The sequence below is a fragment of the Nannospalax galili genome, unplaced genomic scaffold (assembly GCF_000622305.1).
Source record: "Nannospalax galili isolate Female #2095 unplaced genomic scaffold, S.galili_v1.0 scaffold1630, whole genome shotgun sequence".
Taxonomy (NCBI): Eukaryota; Metazoa; Chordata; class Mammalia; order Rodentia; family Spalacidae; genus Nannospalax; species Nannospalax galili.
In genome coordinates this window covers 225,022-247,690 of record NW_008327325.1, presented here as the reverse complement: position 1 = coordinate 247,690, position 22,669 = coordinate 225,022, and the positions used below count along the sequence as shown (strand labels likewise).

The 22,669-nt window shown below is 44.9% G+C and overlaps 1 protein-coding gene across 3 annotated transcripts in view; it reads right to left on the bottom strand.

Annotated features, from left to right (window-relative positions):
• Positions 1 to 7,331: 7,331 nt before the first annotated feature.
• The window catches only part of Pcgf3 (polycomb group ring finger 3), a 47,311-nt gene continuing 31,973 nt past the window's right edge, over positions 7,332 to 22,669 (bottom strand). For 2 of the 3 annotated variants that reach the window (XM_008825876.2, XM_029559864.1), the window contains 3 exons: positions 15,315 to 15,452; positions 11,968 to 12,048; positions 7,434 to 11,377 (listed from right to left, as the gene is read on the bottom strand). In XM_008825876.2, coding sequence (XP_008824098.1) covers positions 11,330 to 11,377; positions 11,968 to 12,048; positions 15,315 to 15,452 — 267 coding nt within the window. In that variant the 3' untranslated portion in view covers positions 7,434 to 11,329. Of the gene's footprint in view, positions 11,378 to 11,967; positions 12,049 to 15,314; positions 15,453 to 22,669 lie in introns of all 3 variants that reach the window. The other variant, XM_029560143.1, reaches the window with a different exon arrangement.

Here is a 22,669-nt window from a genome sequence, read left to right as displayed (position 1 = left end):
GTGAAATTCTTAACTTGGTAAAAGGTATTTATCAAAACACCACAATGTTTTGATAAATCATGCTTGCATCATGCTTAAAACAAGACATTACAAATATTCTCTTGAATGTCAGGATTCCACAGACTGCTTATTATTCTGTTCTCACATTGGAGACTTCAGATGATATAATCCCACATGGAAACCCAGAGAATGCCTGCCAGATCCAGCAAGAAACCAGTCAGTTCTTCCAATTGCAAGTGCAGGAGCTATGGACTTAACCCGGAAGAAACAAGGCTTCCGGAAGACCCCAGAGGTCGTGAGTAAATAAGCCACCTTAGGGATGTGAACCATGAATTCACAGTAATCTTGACTGAGAGCCAAGAGGTTTAAGCCATGGAGGGGGCTGCTTCCAGAGATGATCAACTGAAGAAGAAAAGCCAGTTAAGGGGGAAAAAATTGATGAAGGGAGCTTTCCAGTAGGAACCTCTCCCACCCCCGTCAGTTTATCAGTTTTCACATACTGCAGCAGCTGCAGGAAGAAAGGTCTATTTAGCTCACAATTTGGGAGGTTTCAGTCCATGGTCAGTTGTTCCTGTTGATTTTAGGACTGATGAAACAGTGCATTATGGTCAGAGCATGTGGTGGAGCAAAGCTGCATGCCCAGAAAGCAAAGAGAGCAGACAAGGCTGTGCTCCACAATCCTGACCAATGTCACACCCCAGTAACCTAAAGGTCCCCTACCAGACCCCAGTCCCTAAAGGCTCTACCACCTCCTACTACTCTGGGGACCAGTCTTTAACACATAGGCCTTTAGGGGATATTGAAATCCAAACTGGCACACCCTCTGATTCTGTCCCACCAGAGGCCCCATGGCCCCAACAGTCTAGTTTGAGATACAGACATGGACAATACACTATGTAATGACAAAGATGACGACAAATAACCAAATCAGGATTGTAAGAATGGCTCTGTACATTACATCCCAACATACGGGCCACCATCTTATTTTTTTCAAAAAAGTTATTTTCATTTTATGTATATGAGTGTATTGCCTGCATGTATATGTGTCATGCAATGCCTGCAGAGGTCAGAAGAGGGCATTGGATCCTCTGGAACTGGAGTTATGGACAGTTGTTAGCTACCATGTAGGTGCTAGGAATCGAATCCAGGTTCTCTTCAAGAGCAGTCAGTGCTCTTAACTGTTGAGCCATCTCTCCAGCCCCTACTGGCCACCATCTTAAGGGCAGGGGCACACTAGGATTTTCAGCTGATGGTGCCACATGTCCCAGCCGCTCTGGAGTGAGTGGGTAAGGGAAAAGAAATGACTGCTGAGGGCAGATACTGTTGAGATTGGAGGGTGGGTAGCAGTGGTCTGTGTAAATCCCTTTTGAACAATTCCAATGGCCCCACTGAGCCGGACTACACACCTCACGACCTTGACTGATCTGGGTCACCCACCTCTAGTGACCCCATGTTTTCCATCAAAAGTCTTTTTGTGGTACAGCGATGTGCAGCATGGCCTAGTTTCTATAAAGGGCAGATGCTTTTATTTTTTAAGAGGTTCTGGCTAAAAATACTCTTAAGGGATTAGTATTGCTTTCATGGCACACCAATATATACTTTATAGGTATAAGTAACAGTAAAATAATCTTTTAAACATACAAACAAAATCCAAAAACAATCCAGACATAGTATTATCTGTGGAGCAAGTTGCCGTGTCCTGTGACAAGGTTATGGTCTAAACAGATCCATGCTCAGTGTATATAGCTCAGTGAGTCCCAGGGGCATCTCATTTCCACTATCAGACAGAAGCTATCAAAATCCAACAAAGTGCTAGTGTGTGCTTATTTTTAAAGTTATTATTTTTATGTGTATGACTATATTATTGCCTGCATGTATGTAAGCACACCATGTCATACAATGCCTGTGGGGGTCAGAAGAGGGTGTTGGATCCCCTGGAACTGGAGTTAGGACAGTTGTTAGTTGTCATGGTGGTGCTGGGAACTGAACCTTGGTCCTCTGCAAGAGTATTCAGTGCTCTTAACCACTAAGCCATCTCTCCAGTCTATGTGCTTTTTTTAACTTAAATTATTTTTTTAATTATTTATTTATTTTTTGAGACAGCATCTCCCCATAGCCCCAGCTGTCCTGGAACTCACTATGTAGATCAGGCTGGCCTTGAACTCACAAAGATCCACCTGCCTCTGCCTTCCAAGTGCTGGGATTAAAGGCATGTGCCACCACATCCGGCACCTTAAAAATTTTTTTATTGAGAATTTCATACATGGATATCTCCATTTATGAATTTAGAGCTTACTTACCGAGATAACAGGGGTTGCTGAGGTGTATGTATGACCTGATGGTATGCAATCTGGAAAGCCTTTATCCAGCATGGGTCATGCCTTCTCTTCCTAGCCTTCCCCAAATTGTATACTTTAGCCCTCCAGAGGCCATGTGTGATTAGGGCCAAATTACATATAGTTGGCTTGGAAGAGTGGCTGGATAATGTGAGCTTACTTACCGAGATAACAGGGGTTGCTGAGGTGTATGTATGACCTGATGGTATGCAATCTGGAAAGCCTTTATCCAGCATGGGTCATGCCTTCTCTTCCTAGCCTTCCCCAAATTGTATACTTTAGCCCTCCAGAGGCCATGTGTGATTAGGGCCAAATTACATATAGTTGGCTTGGAAGAGTGGCTGGATAATGTGGTGAGGGTCAAATGACCCTGCTTAGCCCTCCTTTAATGAATGAGCACAATCATCAACAAGCCCAATTGTGAGGCTGTTCAGTGATCAGGCACAGCTGAAGTCGTGATGATGGTAGTTATTTCATGCAGAAGGGACTGCTGTATAGCATCATCTTATTAAAAGGACCTGGAATTTAAAAGGATTTGGTGCTAGGAGCCACATATGAAGAACATATGTCGTTTGTTTTTCTGAGTCTGTGTTACTTCACTTAGTATAACAGTTTCTAGATCCATATATTTACCTGCAAATTTTATCATTTCATCTTTCTTTACTGCTGAATAGAACTCCATGGTGTAAACATACCACATTTTTGTTAACCACTCATCAGCTGAGGGGCACTTAGGTTGCTTCCTAGCTGTTGTGAAAAGAGCAGCAACAAATGTGGTTGTACAAGTGTCTCTATAATAGGATGAGTCCTTTGGGTATATGCCAAGGAGTGGTATAACTGCATCATATGGTAGGTTCATTTTTAGTTTTTTAAGAGTTATCCACACTGTTTCCCATAGAGGTTGCATGCAGGGCGGCTCGGCGGGCCAGGTGCGGGAGGCTCGGGCCAGCTGTGGGAGGCTCTCCCTTTGCTCGTGGGTCGTTGGCCACCAGTCCATGAGGGCAGGGAGAGCAGAAGCGGCGAACGGGGTCAGAACGGCCAGTGGGCACTGATGGAAGACAGCTCTTCCGGGGAAACTGATCACAGGCTGGTCCCAGGCGCAGTGAAACAGCAATGACACAGCTCCTATCCTAGAAAATAAAAGGGTTAGCTTAGCATCAGTGGTTCCATGGGGCCAAAGAACTCCAAAGCTTCTGTGGGTTTCAGGACCCTGCTGGGAGTAATGGGAGCAAATATAGTCTTTAAACTTCTCCCTTAGATATAACCCACCCCAAGAACAGGCAGGCTCCACTATTCCAAGTCCTACTTTCCAAACTGAGAAGACTGAAGGCATGGCATTCCCTTACTCCCAGTGGTGTCTTCAAACCCTCAACCCAGTGGGAGAGGATCTCAGTAATGCTTAGGGTCATGTGGACCAGGGGTACATAGATAAGCATAGCCTGTGGATTTCTCACCCACATGGGATGACCTGAGGATGGGATCTTAGAAGGAGTGGATTAAAAACTAACCATTGGGGATCTGGGGAGATGGCTCAGTGGTTAAGAGTACTGGCTGCTCTTCAAGAGGATCAGGGTTCAGTGCCCAGCACCCACACAGAAGCTAACAGCTGTAACTCTCATTCCAGGGGATCTGACCCCCACTTCTGGCTTCTGTAGGTATTACAAGCATATGGTGTGCTTACAAACATACAAGCAAAGCACTCATAGACACAACATAAAAATGAACAAAAATATTTAGAAGCCCTACGCATTGCTAGAAAGGCCAGACGGTCTGTGGGGTAAGGAGAAAGAAACTTAAGAGGGTGTGGGAGAGAGAAGTAGCAGTTATCAAATGTCCAGAGTGCCAGACCCTGTACTGAATCTGAGGGGAGCACCCTGTCAGGTAAAGCAGGAATAAGAGCAAGAGACCTCCGCTGTCATCATAACAGCTGTGAGTGCTGAAGCATCGGGAACTGGTGGTTCATGAATGATGCCATAAAGAAGTTTTAAGCAGAAAGCAGCATGAGGCTGAGGGGACAGATTCTTTTCCAAGAGATTAGAAATGCTTCTGAGGGGGACTTTAGTAGGAACGAGTGGCATTTTCCAGTTAGATTTGGATCCCTTCTAAGTTGAACACTAGTCTATGGCTGGTCATAGCAGTGTGCCTAGAGAGCATCTTCATTTGGGGGGGAGGGGAGGAGGAGAAATGAAGAATGGGAAGAGCCGGCAAAAAACCACTTTCATTCTGATCAGTTCTGAATTTCTCCACATTTGCCGTTTCCACCTATGTAACTGCTCATTTTTAACTTACTTCCACCTCATTTTTAAGGTCCCTTGTGCCATAGTCTACACCAGGTTCTCCTTCCCTCCCTCTTTTATTTTTGAGGCAGGGTCTCCCTGTAGCCCCAACTGGCCTGGAACTGAGATCAGGTTGGTCTTGATCTGAGAGAGCCTGTCTGCCTCTGCCTCCTGAGTGCTGGGATTAAAGGCATGTCCCACTGCGCTGGCTATTTCTTCCACTTATCCTATGACAATCAAACTAAAAGCTTTCTTGCTCATGTCTTCTGTTCTTGCTTTTTCCTGAAATCAAATCCATGGAAAACCCCACAGGTTCTTGCCTAGATTGACATTCCCTCTGAAGCATTTTCAACTTCTTGCAATAGAAAGCACCTGTCCTCCATAAAAAATATTTTTCAAATATTTTATTATTTTTATAAGTGTATTGCCTGCATGTATGTGAGTGCACCTCTGTCATGCAATGCTGTGGAGGTCAGAAGAGAGCTTCGGATTCCCCTAGAACTGGAGTTAAGGATGGTTTGTAGCTGCCATGTGGGTGCTGGGACTCAAACCTGGGTCCTCTGCAAGAGCAGTCAGTGCTCTTAACCACTGAGCCATCTCTCCAGCCCTACCAAGATCTATCTATCATGTATCTATCTATCATCTATCATTTGCAGCTATTGTTAATGGGAGCATTTCCCTGTACTCTTTCTTCAATTGCTTGTTATTGGTATATAGAAAAGCTACTTCTTTTTGTAGATTGATTTTATACCTGCCACCATACTCAAAGTGTTGATCAGTTCTAGGACTTTTCTGATGGAACATTTGGGATCTCTTAGGCATAGTATCATCATCTGCAAAAAGGTGTAGTTTGACCTCTTCTTTTCCAATTAGTACTCGTATTGCTCTAGCAAGTTAAAAAAAAAAACAAAACCAACTTTATTTTTTGTCTTCTGTAGCCCAGACTGTCTAAAAACTCATAATCCTCCTGCTGGCCTCAAATTTGCTGCAGTCTTCTGGCCTCAGCCTCCTGAATGCTGGAGTTACAGGATGTGAGCTACTACACCCTGGTTAACAGGGAGACTGTTATTCACATGTACAGCTACATGTTGGTAAAAGAAGGTAATTTTCTCTAGCAGAAGAGATATTTTCCAGTTGATGTAGAGAGGGTTCCATGACACTGGTCTCCCATACAGGCCAGGCTGGAGGATGTGGTGCATCTAGAAAAGGTTTAGCCTTAAAACCAAGAATTAAGCACTCAGTCTTGTGTTTTAGAACCTCTGTGGGAAGTGTGTGCTTCTGGAGAGAAATGCCTGTTGATGTCTTAGTCATACCACCAGTTTCCATCTGCTTGCTGCATGTTAAGGGTTACATGCGATCTTCACAAGACTACATCTGAGTCTGTGATGCCACTCATGGTCAGGTGCAGCTTGCACACAGAAAAGCACTGGAGAAAGAGCACCACCTACCAGGGTAGGAAGGCCCTAGGCCTGGTTCCATGCAGCAACTGGGGGCAAGTAAGCCGTGCTTGACTGGAGTGACTGTGGCAGGCACAGCACCAGATGAAAGACTTCAACGCTCTTTTCTCTGGGGAAAACACCTTCTCCATTTGGGAACTGTCTTGTACTGCAGCTTTGGTCTCAGAATCTCAGACCCTGCCACCTACTAATCTCATCTGGAAAAGGGTAGGCAGCAACCCACCTGGTCCTGAGGACTTGTATCTATTACTCTCTACTTCCTGTGGTATAGCTGATTCTGATATCTGCAGGATGACTTGCCAAAAATAAGTAAAAGAAACTTAAGTCAGGGGCTGGGGGGATGGCTCTTGCTGTGCAAGCATGAGGACCTGAATTTCAATTCCCAGAGCCCACATGAAAAGCCAGATGTGGTTGTATATACATCTTACCCCAGCAGGTGGGGAGAAGGGGGAGACAAGATTACTGTGGCTTGGTGGCCACTGCCTAGCTCCAGATTCAGTTACAAACCCTGTCACTGTGGCGAGATAGAGCTGGAGTTTGTACATTCTCTCACACATGTGCATACACACATAAAGAAATTTCAAGTCAGTTTCTTAAGACTAAACTTTCTTCTCAGGCTTACCGATGCTAATGCCTTCCAACTTTAGTTTTTTCAGGTTTAAGACTGTTGTCTTAACCTTTAGAAACTTTAAGTCTAACTAGTACTTCTTCTCCTTTTCCAGGGGTAAACTGTTTAACACAAGGAGACATGTTCCATCAGCCCACTGAGAGCCTCCTTTCCAGCACCTTTGTTGTCCAGCTTCAGACCAAAGAGCACTTCCTCGGCAAACAGATAAGTCACATGTACTTCAGAGTTTCTGCCAAATTGTGGCAACCAATGCTGAATCAATTGCAACATTTTAGAAATGATGTGGAACAGAGGGTTAGTAAATCCAGGTATGTGCACGCACGCGGTAAGGCTGTGCTCCCGAGCAAAGGTGAGGCACACTTCAATGGTGAACGTTTCTCATAACACTCACAGGAGCCCCCAGCATTGAAGAGGCTGGATCCTCTGTGGACACTAGAGTCTGAGGATGCTCAAGTCCCCTTTATAAAACAGCATAGGGTTTGTTTATGATACATCTTCCTGAACTCTTGAAATGACCTGTAATACCTGATACACTATGAATGCTATATAAATAACTGTCAGGGAATAAGGACAAGAAGAAAGTCTGTATTTTTGGTTTATGCATTTTTTTCTGAGTATTTTTCATCCCTGGTTGGCTGAGCCTATGGATGCAGAAGGCTGATTATATTCTGTAACAGATCATCTGTCTCAAGCACTTACAAATATTTTAGTTAAAACATTTCCAGTCTGGAAGGTTTTAGTTAAATTTTTCTTCTGCTTTTATTACAAGCATATAATATTAATTGGCAAAACACTGAATACAAGCTTCACTATCATAAAATCAAAACATTAAGCAATATTCCAAAAAAGATTTTAGACAAAAACTAGCCACTGATGGTACAAAAATTACACACTAACACAATCATAAAAAATGTAAACTTTCAAATTAAACAGTCAAAAATCTGTATCTGCATCATCGTTTCCATACACTGTGACAGCTGTTAGCTGTGGCTGCACTCCAAGGTGAGAGCTCAGGTGGTGCTGCTGTCCCTGACCTGATGTTACTTCCACTATAGGAAAAATGTGTCTGGTACAAGCTGAGAGCTGGAACAGATGCTCATGCTAAAGCCACACATATACCTCATGGGCACGCTTGAGTTCATTCTCTCACTATGCTCTTGGATGGGAGTGAATGACACCCAACAGGAACACCGAGCCAAAGAGCTGTAGCCCTGTGCAGCATGTTCCTGATGGGAGCCTAAGTGGTGGCAATCCCTGCCTGGAGGAGCACAAGATATGCAGATTGTGGTACAATTAAGTGACTTTTCTAATCTACGTATCCCAGTTATTCACTTGGTGTATTTCAATATAAAGGCGGAGAAAACCTCTGTTTTCATGTTAAGGTCACATGTGATGTGTTGGGGCTTCAATGATTTCCTGAGGAAACAGACATTGTTTTCGTGTGTTGTGTGTGATTTAGCTATCTGTACTAAATTTGTTTTCAATATTTCAGGAGCATATTCAACAGAACTCAGTTGGCTCATTCCTAGAACATTCAATCTAATATATTTCAGAGCACTATGAACCACCCTGTGTGCCTTCAAAAACAACACACCAGGCTCCAAAGACTTTGATGCTGGCCAGGTGTCAGGGCCAATAGGCCTGTGAAGGGCAGCACTGCCAGGTTTGTAGGCAGAGACCCTGAGATCCCAACTCCCAGGATGGCTCAGCCACAGACCCAGCTCAAGGATCTAGGTGCACTCCAGGTGACTGTGAACCCTCATACTATCTGCCTTACTGCTTATTTTTGAATATTGCTGGCAAGTATCCACGCACACACACGCACACACACACACACACACACACACGCACAGTCCCAATAACAGCATTCTTATAATAACAACAGTGGAAAAGGCAAAACCAAATTGCTCAATGCACGTATTTTGAAATCCCACCTATATTCCCTTTCAATTTAGTAGAACCGATGCTAGATCACAATTCAAACACATCTAATAAATGCATGTTGGAACCTATTGCACAAAAGCATAGAAATGCTCTTCATCCCTGTGAAAACATACAAACCGAAGGCTACACAAAGTAAAAGAAGCTTGCAAAACACCTCACAATTTTATCTTATATGCCTGTAAATAAAGCTGGACCACAGAAACCAAACAATTGGATGGGAAAATATGATAGAAGGCTTAAAATAGAATAAATAATTTTATAAAGTTTTCTTTTTTTACCCCCCAAATCTTAAATTCAATATTATATATTCTATCTGAGTTTTCTATTTTTGTGAAAATGGTGAACGAGACCAAGTGCTGGGAGGCTGGTCCCGTGGCTGCCGGCTGGATGCACCTGGTTTCCTGCATCGGCAGCTGTGAAAACAACTTGGCAGGAGCTCCATCCGCTGAGAAGCTCGACAGGACCGATCACTAACCAATCCTGGCACTCATGTTGGAAAAAAAAAATTCAGCCTTTGATGTCACATGGAGCTTGGCAGGAGTGAAACAAAGCGCCCTGAAGCTTCCATCTGACGCAGGTTCACTCTGCTCCATCTCTGAGAGAGGTAAGGCTACAGGTCAGACCAAAGGGCAGAAGGGCATTGGGAGACCATCTGCAGTGCAGACAGGCTCATGATGGAATCTTAGAAAAATAGGAACTTTTGCTGCTGAGGTTTATCAGGTTAACATGGTGACAGAAGCAGGGCTGCTGGGACAGCGGCACCCGGCTGGGACACTGGTGCCGGCTGCGATGTCCGCCTCGCTGAACACTTAGATCTATCAACTTAGCACCATAGCAAAGTCAAGTGATTCCAAAAGTAGCTACAAAGTTACAAATATATACCGTGAGATTATACAGAGATACTAAGTTTGATCTGAACTGTAAATTAACTTTATTTGAATTTGGAGGCTTCTAACTGTTTAATCCTTTAGTTTCACCACACAGGAAAATACCTAAATTCTAAACTGCATTGTGAGAACACGGTCTTGCAGAATGTTTCAGCAGCACATGTGTTCTGAGGTAGACAGGTAATTTTTACGCATAAACCCTTGTATAGTAACACTAGAAATGATTTGGATGAATAGCAAACTCAGGAAACTGAATAATCAAACAGTCCTGGGCTTAAAAAAGAGGTGAATTTTGATCAATTCCTAACAAAGAGCTTGCTTTTGTGTTTTAGAAGGTCATACATTAAAGATGAGTTAATGTGGACGTTCCCTTATTACTAACATTAGGTCTCACTAGTCATTGCTTCTGACACTTTGTGCATGAGACAGAAAAAGTAGAAGAAAACAGGCAAAGGTGGTTGATGAGCCCAACCCTAATTGTCAAAGCAAAGCCAAGAAAAATATTCCAGTTGCTATGGTGAAGACTCAGAAAGCCTGGTCCTCAGGAACACACTAAAACCCTCCTTTGCCCACCAAGGACAGAGGTACCTCTGTGATTATAGGGTCCTCCAATTCCCATGGGGCCTGGGAGGGAAGGAGGTAAAAGAGGTAAGAGGGCACCTGGACTGAGAGGTCCCTGGGAACCCCAGGACAGTAACCCTTCTCCTCATTCTTGCCTTTATACCCGCACCTCTGCCTTAAGAGGGAATAAATGTGAATGGCTGGCATCTTATTCTCTAATTCATCAACAAAATCACATTTTGGAAGTGAAGGGTTCTGGTGGACAAGAGTTGTTTCTCAAGTGATGAAGCGGCCTGGCGACCTTCCATGAAAAAGAAAAGGGCCACAAGGCATATGTGTCCTCCTTACCAGCAGGAAGCTGAGCCTGAAAACACCAGCCACCAGAAACATGGAGGCTGCCTGGTAAATGCTGAAGCCTTTCCTAGGTCTCCCCAAAGGATGGCCTGAGCTGTTTAATAAGCACTACCACCACAGCTTGTCAGTAGAAGGAAAATGGGAAGGAAAAGGCAGGAAATTCAGTGATGGCCTTTCGAAGGAAAGCATTTCTACAAGAACTTCTCGATAAGCCAGTGCTGCACTGGCCACACCACCTCTGGTCTGCCCTGCTGAGTGTGCCGGAATTGCAGTCAGATGACATTGAGGGGGTGATGAATGGCCCTGCATGCCAGGCCAGCCCAGGACTTAGCATGAGACCCAAGCTTGGGAATGGGCCTCTGCTTTATATAAAGTGGGAAATTAAACTTCATGGCTAAATCATAGCATTACTGCAAGCCTCTTTGGGTATGCTTTTAAATTAAATTTTTATATATTTTTTTAAGTTTTCAGGAAGCTAAAGGTAACATAAATATTTACCATGAAAAGACTTTCAATAACTTAGGAAGGAATCATTAAAAGGAAAAGTATTTTTGGAAACCTAACCCATGAATTAAAACTGAAATGAACCCAGATTTTCAAGACCCGGGAAGCAAGCAAAGGTGCTGTGTCGGAGGTGGCGTGGGAGTGGGTCACACGATTTCATTTATTCTCTGATCTGTGGACCTGAAGCAGAGATGAGCGAACTGCGAAGTGTTTTCATCCTCTGTAAACGCGTGCTGGTAGTGTCTTGTTGGGAGCGTATTCTCTCATACAAAAGTTATAAATATTCTCTATTCAGAAATCTGGTCCGCATGGCACCCAGAAGCAGTATTCCACAGCATGGCTGCTATGTGGAGAGCTAGGTGCGGGCTGAGTCTGGCTGGGCTCACAGCAAGTCCATCTTGGGTCTGTAGTGTAGCAGGAGGGGTGCCTTCTGTGAGACAAAAACACAGGTAGCTGAAGGAGGTGCCCATGTGGTACACTCTGACCACAGGCACATAATTGCACCAGTGGTGTGACATCTGAATCCTGTTCTGTGTGGACATGGAGTCATGGTCATTGGTCCCAGGTGACCCAGAGGTCACCTGTATGGTATCTGGATTTCATACCAGGGCCTGTGCTGCCTGCCAAGTTTCCCAATTTGTTTCTCCTGTGTACTGCACTAGCTCTGGTCCCCTCTTGTACTGTCTCTTTCACCTTCCAACCCCTGCCCTGCTCAGCACCAACCACTGCTTATCCTGGTCCCTGATTAGCCTGGTGGTCTCCTTCCCCTTCTTCCCAGGCAGCAACATGGCTAGATGGGGGAAGAGCTGCTTTCCAGTCCTGGGCTCAGGGGGTGAAGTTGGGTGGTGAGTGAAGACCCTGGCTGGGGTGAGTTATTCTAGAAAGAGAGCAGTTCCACAGCAGTATCTGTGATGGAACTATCACATTCAAACTCAAAGACAGAAGACATGCATAGCAAGATAAGGGCCAGCTATGTATCTATCTAAAAACCTAGTACACAAAAGCACCACCCAGTCTTACCTTGAATCTCCACCTTGTGACAACCACGAACTTGAGAGTATGGTCCTTGCCCAGGATCTCCTCATTGCATAAAATGTCCAGCTGGTGGGAAAAGGGCTTCAGTTAGGTGAACAAAAGTTCCACATGCTCTAAAACGAGCCCCTCCCCAGTTGTGTGGGAATACAGCTTGCCTATTCATTTACCTGTTTCATCCAAAGCAGAAGCCAGGTGCAAACAAGTTATAACACGAAAGGACCATTCCTGTTAAGACCAAAACTTCTTCAAGGGTCACAGGCATAGTGGGGCCCTTCATGGCTGTGTTACTAGGTGCTCTTAAGAGGCCCAGCCTGGTTGCTCTGGGCATCTGTGATACCTGGGCACCTGACCCCTGTCCTTACTCAGGCTCCAGACTTTGCTTTGGTGAAGCCCTGCTCACTGCATCTAAGTAATTGTCCTGCCCTGAGAAGCAGTGAGATGAAAATACCTGTGCCCATTCACTGACCCTTGCAGTCCCAAAGGCTTAGCCATCAACAGTTCAGTAAGCCACAGCAATAGCATTCATCCTGCAGCAGATCCTATGACTAGCCCTTAGTACTAGCATCCCTCTGTCTTGTTCAATATCTGTCAAAGTGCCCCATACCCCCAATCCTTCAAGCAGCATTAGGGACCACAGAGCTCTGAGGGCAGTGAGATCCACCTGGGATGCTCATAATCTAATGGTCGGCTACACTGAAAATATCTCACCTCTCCTTGACGCTTCTTAGGGAGAAATGTCCCTGCCCCTCCCATTTTCAAGGGCAGTCCCCCTTGAAGTCTCCCCATGCCCCTGGCTCTGCAGAGTGCATAGATGCCTCTTCAAGTCTAGACTGGCACCTTCACCTTCACAGGGCTCAAAATTCCCCTGCCCCTCCCATTTTCTCTTCTCTCTTCTTCCCAACACAAATCAAATCCAGGACACAGTATCAAGTCACATCCTCATGCTGTGTCTGCTGCCTCCTCCCAGCCACCTGTGGGGGTGGCTGAGGGCTGGGACTGGGTCCCTTGACAGTCTAAAACCCTGGTTCATGGGTCTGATACACAGTTCTAGAGCCCAAGGTTCTGAAAGTGCACTATGGCAGGGTTGTTGAGAGTGTCTCTGTCTGTGTGGCTATAAGGGACTAGCACAGACTAAGGAACTGATGAACAGTTAATTTTTCATGTTGCTGGAGGCTGCAATTCTGGTCACAAGTGGGCATATTCTGGGGTCTTGCTTATGTTCTTGCAGGCTGGAAGAACAGAAGAGAGACCTTTTTCCCCCCTTTCCCCCAGGTGTAGCCCTAATGATCTAAATACCTCCCAAAGGCTCTGCCTCCTAGCACCATGAGGCTGGGGTCAAGTTTTCAGCATGTGGTTCTGGGGGACACTCTGAACACAAGAAGATCCTTTTGCTCCAAGCTTCTGGGGGACTTCTGGTAAGGTCACTCTAGTCTTTGCTCCTGTTATCTGGCACTCCTTTGGCCTGATCTGTGTCTCAAATTTTCCTCTATTGCATACTAATACAGGACACTTGTCATTAGATTTAGGATGATGATATAATGTGAGATATTTCATCTCAAAATCCTTAAGGAGGTTACATCTGCAAAGACCCTCTTCCAATATGGTCACATCCCAGGTTCCGACTGGGATACTGGTTTGCCAGGTGGCACACAGCTCCACATACTGCTCTTCAAACAACTCTCAAGTTACCACTCACTTGTGTCTGTTGTAACATGCTGGACCTTCTGTCCTGACAGTGGCTTATATATTCCACAAGTCACTTTTCACAGGGCCTGAGTGCTGTTTTGAAGCAACAAGGTTAGCTCCTGCTGATGGTTTATGTGCTCACCCAGTGGGTTTCTGAGCCCATGTGCTCACAACTCTGCCATCAGCTCCTGTCTGTCCAACAAGCTATGGGTCTCCCAGTTTACTTCATCTTCAGTTACTGATCACAACCTCAAAGAGTCACATCCATCCACCTACCTACCGTCTGTCCCGCCGTCCACCCACCCACCCACCCACCCACCCATTAATGAAATTAAAAAACAGTTCCAGAACTAGGGATGTTTCAGTGGGTAAGAGCACTTGCTGCACAAGCATGAAGACTTGAGTTCAGATACCAGCACAGTAAAGAGCTGGGCATGGCCATGCAGGGGCCATTAACCCCAATACTATGGGAGGGCAGAGACTGGAGAATTGCTGGGGCTTGCAGCCACTAGCTAAGCTCCAGGTTTAGAGAGATCTTTTCTCAAAAGAAGGTACAGAGCAGTAGAGCAAGACACCCAAGGTCCTCCTCTGGCCTCTGCACATCCATAGGCACCCCACACCCATCTGCACATACATCATGTTCTCTCTCTCTTCTCCTCCTTCCTTTCTTCCCTCCCCACAACACACACAAATAACCACTCCTCAAACTCCCAAGAGACCCTCCTTATTATGTACAAGTATAATGTAGTCTCTGAATTTTCACAACTTCACTAATATTTTCTTTCATACATCCTGTCAGGATGGGAAAAACAAATTAAGGATTTCTTTCCCATTATAAAATCTTTAAACCTAAGCCGGGAATAGCAGTATACTCCTTTAATCTCAGCACTAGAAAAGCAGAGGCATGCGGATATCTGTGAGATTGAGGCCAGCCTGGTCTACATAGTGAGTTCCAGGCAGGGTGGGGTTTAGGGAGACCCTGTCCAAAAAACAAACCTCTAAGTCAGAATTTGGAGAGATGGCTCAGCAGTTAAGAGCACTTGCTGCTCTTGCAGGTGATCTGGATTTGGTTCCCATAACTGTCCTTAACTCCAATTCCAGGGTTTTGATGCCCTCTTTAGTCTCCTTAGGCATAAGGCATGCATGTGCACACACATGCAGGCAAAACATTCATACACATAAAAAATAAAGGGGCTGGAGAGATGGCTCAGCAGTTAAGAACACTGACTGTTTTTGCAGAAGACCCAGGTTCAAATCCCAGCACCCACACGGCAGCTAACAACTGGCTGTAACTCCAGTCCCTGGGGATCCGACAGCCTCTTCTGTCCTCCTTGGGAATTGCATGACATGGGTGCACTTACCTACATGCAAGCAATACATGCATACACATAAAATAATAAATAAAATCTTGAAAAAAAAAAAATCTCTGAACAAGTGGCCAATGAAATGACTCACTGGGTAAGGGTGCTTGCTACTAAGCCAGATGACCTGAGTTTGATGCCCAGGACTGACATAGTGGAAGGACTGACATAGTGACTCTTGCAAGCTCCCCACAAGCACTATGGCATGCATGTCACATACTCTTTTTTTTGAACAAATAAGAAAGGCAATAAAGGCTCCACCCCAGCTCCTTGGCTGATGGCTACCTCATTGAAGGAGGAAAGGTTGAGTTTCTTGGCAATGAACTTCTTCAGGTGAAGCACTGTCGCCTGGGCTGAGCATCGAATCCACTTCCGCTTCAGGCCCCGTAGTTTGCTGCTGTTGCATTCCAGACAGATGCTCACCTGCAGGAGAAAGGAAGCAAAGTCAAGAGGCACCCACTGCTTCTCGGTCCTTTCCTGGATGAGCACTAGGTCCCACATCTATGAGTGCTGGCCTTCTTGAAATTAGAACAATACTCCAGAAAGTTTTACCTGTCATTGTTTACCTTCTTTTTGTAATTTATTTGGACAGGGTCTCCCTGTAGCCCCAGCTGGCATGAATTTGCTATGGAGACCAGGCTAGAGCTCACAAAGATCTGCCTGTCTCTGCCTTCCAAGCACTGGGATTAAAGGTGTGTGCCACCATACCCTTATACCTTTTCTTAAAACCTCTAGTGTCTGCTTATAATGCTAGGAAACACCCTAACCTATTGATTCTGTCTTCCTAATCTACAGCTGCTCTGAGAGTTATGTCTGATCTGCCAAGGTCCTTGTCCTGGCAAATCATGCATGCAGCAAGGTTTGTGAAGGAATCAGAGGTCAGTGTGCTCTTGGCAGAGGAAGTGCCATGAGCAAAGCCCTGTCCTTGCACCCAGAAAGGTGCTCTAGATGAGCCACTGCTTAGCAAGGTCAGAGTGCAGGTATGGGATGGAGACCGGCAAGTGGAGTTAACTAAAAGTTGCTGTTGGATTGTAACAGTCAAGGGTGCTGAGCAATACAAAAGGGAATCTGCTTCAGAGACACAAACCCTTATCCTAGGACTGTGGAGAAAGCCCCACCTCCGATGTGGGGTGGGAGGTACCAGGAACCACAGTGCTCTCTCAGAGTAGCCAATGCAAGGGTACACTCAAGTCTCTAAAAATTCAGATAAAAGAATTAACAAGGGAATTAATGGGAATGTGTATCAGTAAAACCGCAAGAGATCCAAGAGGAAGAATTAAAAATGTAAGATATGGAGTAAAGAACAGGCCGGCATAAAAACTGCCCAATGTAACTTCTAAAAAGAGCAAAAAATTAACTGAAACTAAAAACACAACGAGTGGCTGAACTGAAGATTAGTCTTAGCTCAAGAAAGACAAAGTTTCTGAAAGATTATTTGGGAAATGACCCTTAAGAAGTTTAGGGGCAGCGGGCCTTTTTGAAATCAGAACAATACTCCAGAAAGTTTTACCTCAGTCATTGTTAACCTTCTTTTTGTTGTTATTTATTTGGACAGGGTCTCCCTGTAGCCCCAGCTGGCATGAACTTGCTATGTAGGCCAGGCTGGCCTCGATCTCACAAAGACCTGCTTGTCTCTGCCTCCCAAGCATTGGGATTAAAGGTGTGTGGCACCATACTCTTATACGTGCTGGCACATGCCTGTAGTCCCAGCACTTGGGAGGCAGAGGTGGGCAGATCTCTGTGAGTTCAAGGCCAGCCTGGTCTACATACTGAGTTCCAGGCCAGCTGGGGCTACAGGGAGACCGTGTCTCAATAAAAATAAGTTTAGGGGTTAGGGTGCTAATTAAAGTAACAGAATCAAGGAAGCTCAGAGCAAGGAAAACAGATGGATGACCCCACAGACCTGCAGAGAGAGAGGGACAGAAGATAAGGTCAGAATTTGGGAGAGTGAGTTCCCTGGATGATGAAAGACATTATCTGAAAGACAGATCCTACAGATCAGGAAGCAAAACAATTAAATAAAAACAAGGGGGCTAGGGGTTGGAGAGATGGCTCAGTGGTTAAGAGCACTGGCTGCTCTTCCAGAGGACCTAAGTTCAATTTCCAGCACTCAAATGGCAGCTAACAACCATCCGTAACTCCAGATCCAGGGTAACACCCTCTTCTGATCTCTATGGGCACTGCATGACATGGGTGCACTTACATACATGCAGGCAATACACTCATACCCATAAAATAACAATAATAAATAAAATATTAAAAAACCAACCAACCAACCAAAAAAACAAACAAGGGGCTGGAGAGATGCTCATTGGTTAAGAGTACTTGTTGCTCTTCCAGAGGACCTAAGTTCTGTCCCTAACACCAACACTGGGCAGCTCACAACTGCCTGTAACTCCAACTCCAAGGAATCTGACACCTTCTTCTGGCTTCCACAGGTACCTGTACACACAAGGCATATAGATACAGACACATTAAAAAAAAAAAAATCTTAGGGAGACCCCTGTCTCACAAAACAAAACAAAATTAATCAACCAACCAACCAACCCATCCCCGAACAAAATAAAGGGCCAGGTATGGTGGCACATGCTTTTCATCTGGCAGGTGGATCTCTGAGATCAAGGCTGGCCAGGTATACATAGTGAGTTTCAGGCTAGCTGGGACTACAGGGAGACCCTGTCTCAAAAAGACAAAAACAAAAACAAAACAATCCCCCCCCCCCAATAAAACTCAATACTTGGGAGGTGGAAGCAGGAGGATTAGCAGTTCAAAGTTTTTGGCTATAGTTTTTTCCAGGTAAGCTTCCTGTATATGAGGCCCTGTCTTAAAAATCTGAATCAAAACAAAACAAAACAACTGACTAAAGAAAAAAGGAAGAAACAGTTCCAGTTCAATAATAAGAGGAAAGCACTGGCCAGGAGAGCAGAGGGCTCTGTCACTGCGGACAGAAAACAGATTATTAAATCACACTCTAGAGCAAGAATGAAATAAAACCACTTGCAAACAACTATGAAAAGACTGGTTCAGAAAAATCCTGATAGGCAGGAGAAGGGAGACCAGAAGGAACCTTGGGAAGGAGGGTGCTGACTTATACCAACTTTGGGCTTTTGAAAATGTACATCATTTAAGGAATTTTTAACCACTAAAGTAACATAGAACTTTTAACTTGCAAACACATAGAAACAAAAAAAGATTAAATTCTATGCCACCAACCCCGTCTAGTGCTGGAAAAGAAATAGGAAAAAAATAAACATGGAAAGTCTAAAGCAGAAATTAGTTCAGAATTACCAGTGTTCATGGGAAATTTAAATAAATAACTTGTCAGCTAAAGAAAATTCCTTATTTGGTTAAAAACAAACAAATAACCTAGCAGATGCTAGATAGGAAGATATTTAATAAGCTGCAACACTAGGCAAATATTAACGAAAAGAAAGTTGGCTTAGATTAGTATGAGATAGGGGAAACTTTAAGAGAAAAGGTTCGTAACAAAATATTCTCCCTAAGGATGGGAAATGTTTCTAAATTTGCATGCATCTAGTAACACTCATGTCCTAAGCTCTGTGAACAGACTACCTGCCCCTACTTCCCCACTTGACACCTATGTAGCTGTGAATGTCTGGTTGGTTGCATATTGTAAGTAATAATGTGCTCACACCTATGCCCACAGTGTTCTCCTATGTGTGAAACAGGTACAGCAGAATACATTCATTTTGCACGTTTCTGAATTTTAGCCATTTATGAGACAAGAGTAGGTGACTGTGTGGCTTAAGAAGCAGGAAACTAAGACCTCTGAAAGTTCTGCATCAGTTAGATCTGAGATGAGAAGAGACCACCAGACCAGAATTTGTAAGACACAGTCCACTGAGGCAGGTAGGTTAGGGGTAACTGATGTGAGTCCTTTCCCCATAGAGGTGCTGTTGCCCACACCCTGAGGTACATATAGGGGAGGTTGAGGCTGCAGGGTGGAGGATGTGCTTTATTACAGGGGAGCACACAGGAATGTCCTTTAAGCAGCAGAGATGGTTTATGGAACCAAGCCACAGACTACCTGCTGCTCTCGCCCACTCTCTGCACCTGCACCTCTTGCTATGTAGCATGTAACTCGGCTCTTATAACAGCTATAAGGTACTCAGAAGCAGTCTAGCACTGCTGCCTTCTCTGGGACTGCAGAACAGAGGTGGGGAAACAGTCAAAGAGTCACTTGGAGTATAGAGGCTGCTCTGGGAAGGTCTCTTTAGGTAGAGATTCAAGGAGAATTCAGAAAGAGAATAAATCAAATTCTTACACCAGAAACAGGAGCAGTCAAAGCTGTGATGTGGATGAGTCTGAGACATGGGAAGCCAGAAAGGGACTTGGAAGTTCCCAGGACCAAAAGTCTGGGTATGTTTTCGCGGGAGGTAACAGTCTACCTTTCTGCCCTTGCAAAAGAGTTCCTGGGGAGTGGGTAGCTGGGGCCGGACAGAAACTTTGCACAGTGATCAAAGTCAGTCAGGAAGACACTGGAGAACTAGGGAGGAACCTGTATGGGAACAGGCTCACCCCCTCCCCCGATGCTGACAGCTGCCCCTTGCCCAAGGCAGGTTTTGGGGGTGGGGGTGTGTCTAAGAAGATCTTGTGGAAAACATCTCCAGAGAAAGCATTTCAGGAGAGAAAGAAATGTGACAAGAGTCACCTGCTCAACCACCTGCTACTCAGGCCACTCCTGAAGAAGCAACCAGGCCGTAGGAAAGAGGTCTTTGGTAACACATATGACTTATTTCTCAAGGAAACATCTGTATTTGGCATGTTGGTGTATGCCTTTAATCCCAGGCAGAGGCAAATGGATCTTTGTGAGATTGATGCCAGCCTGGTTTACATAGTGAGTTTCAGGCCAGCTATGGCTGACCATTTTTAAAAAAAAAAAAAAAAAAAAAAAAAAAAAGACATCTATAACACATCTGACAGCTCTGCGCAGATGACCTTGCCACTTGGAACAGGGGCAAAAGAGAAGAAAAGAGGACCCAGGAAGCTCAGGGTCAATCTGAGAGGACGGAGAAGAAATGAAGTTCCTCAGGCAGAGCCGCAAGGACGAACATGAGGTAGACTCCCAGATTCCTGGGACCCTCACCACAGTCTGACTGCATTGGGTGGGAGCCTGACTGCCTGCAGGGGACAGGAGAGGCTCCTACAGAAAGAGCCCGTTGTCCCCTTGCCCCAGGAAATGGAGAAATAAAGGCTGTGTCAATCAATACTTTGGAAGACATAGAGTATGGAAACTGAATCTACTTTTGTACAGCTTGGCAAGCCACAAACTTGTCTCCCCAGTGAGGCCATGTAGATCACTCACTGTCGATAAGCCTGTTCCTTGAGTTAGTAGTGAAGACAAGGAGTGAGGTGGAGGCCACTTCTATTCAGAGAGAGAAGGGAAGAGGATAAAGGGGTGAGCATGGCCTGTGTACTCACAGGCAACCATGAACAGGATCCCTTCCAATTCCCTGATGAACCAAATACAAGAGCTAGAGTCAAGTCATGGTTCAGCATAGTCACGGTCCACTTGTATCACTTAGTTGTGGTTCTAGAGTGGCCAAGACCCTTCTGCCATTAAATGCTACATGTCCCAGCCACACTATCAGGGCACACAGAGGGCACAGAACAGGAACAGACACACAGGTCAGGTAGCCTTTTTTTTCATTTGTTTTCCTGGTTTTTGTCTTTCCCTCCCTCCCCTCTCCTTTCCTCCCCCCTCCCCCTTTCTCTCTCTCTCTCCCCCTCCCTCCCTCTCTTCCTCTTTTCCTTTGTCTTGGTGATGGAACCTAGGGCTTTGTGAACACCAGGCAAGTGTTCTACCATTAAGTTGATCCTCAGCTCTCTTGGTTTCCATTTCTCTCTCCCTCTCCTTCATTCCCTTCCTTTCTTTAGATAGGGCCTTACTATGTAGCCCTGGCTGGTCTGGAACTTGCTTTGCAGACCAAGATGGCCTCAGACTCACAGAGATTCACCTGACTGCCTCCCAAGAGCTGGAATAAAGGCATTCATCACCATGCCCAGAGTCTATTATCTGTTCTTGATATTAAGTGTTGGAAGCACATAATCTATCTAGTGGAAGGACTTATCTTAGAAGTTAGAAGAAGCCAAGTGTGGTGGTACATGTCTTTAATTCAGCACTTGAGGAGCAGGGGCAGACAGCTCTTTGTGAATTCCAGGTGAGGTCTACATAGCGAGTTCCAGGTCGACCAGGGTTACACAGAAACCCTGATTAAAAAATAAAAAGTTGGAGCGAGCCCAGTGGCTCACGCCTTTGATCCCAGCACTTGGGAGGCAGAGGCTGAAGGATCTCTGTGAGTTCAAGGCTAGCCTGGTCTACACAGCAAGTTCTAGGCCAGCTGGGACTATAGGGAGACCCTGTCTCAAAAAGACCAAAAAAAAAAAAAAAAAAGGTTGGGGTTGGAAAGATGGCTCAACGGTTAAGAGCACTTGTTGCTCTTACAGAGGACCTGGTTTTGATTTCCAGCATCCGCATGGTGGCTAACAATTGCCCATAACTCTAGTTCCATGGGATGACACCCTCTTCTGACCTCCATAGGCACTGCACAACATGGATGCACTTACATATATGCAGGCAATCCATTCATACACATTAAATAAAAATAATAATAATATTTTAAAAAAGCATTCAAAGGCTGGATGTGGTGGCACATGCCTTTAGTCCCAGCACTCAGGAGGCAGAGGCAGGCGGATCTCTGTGAGTTTAACACCAGCCTGGTCTACATAGCGAGTTCCAGGCCAGCTGGGGCTACAGGGAGACACTGTCTCAAAAAAAGCATTCAGATGTGATGAATACACTCACTGACTCACTGACATATAAGAACTTGAAATGTTCACTATCCAAACACTTGGACATAAAATAAAAAAAACAAAAACAAAAACAAAAAAACCCCAAATCCAACAGTGTGGGAAACAAAATAAAATACCAAAAGAACTGGGTCTGGTGGCAAAGGTTTACAGTACTAGCTACTCAGGAGACTGAGGTAGGAGTATCCCAAGTTCAAAGTATGCCTGGGCTACACAGTAAATTCAAGGCCAATCTGGACACTTAATGAGAACTTGCCTTAGAATAAAACGCAAAAAGAGGGCTGGAGATGTAACTCAGTGGTAAAGGACTTGCCTACAATATATGAGGCCCTAGGTTCCACCCCTAGGACCACAAACACAACAAAACAACATAAAACAAAAAATCCTATAAAAGTAAAAGCATGAAACTTACTAAATCTATACAGTTACTACTTTTGCATCAAAAATTTATTGGGAGCTAAATAAAGGTGTAGTGACACACATCTTTAATCCCAGCACTCAGGAGACAGAGGCAAGCCTAGTCTACATAGTGAGTTCCAGGCCAACTGTGGCTACAGGGAGATCAGGTCTCAAAACAAAAATAAACAAAACAAACTTTACTGGGGAATGGGAGTTGGGAGGATGTAGCTTAGTAAGTTAAGTGCTTGCTTAGCAAAGCACTAGGTTTCATCTGGAAGCATAAACTGGGTATAGTGGTACATGCCTATCATCTCTGAGGGTGGTGGTGCTTATCTGTAATCTTAGCACTTTACAGGTGGGGGCAGTAAGGTTGGAAGTTCAAGACCATCCTTGGCTATATAGGGAGCTCA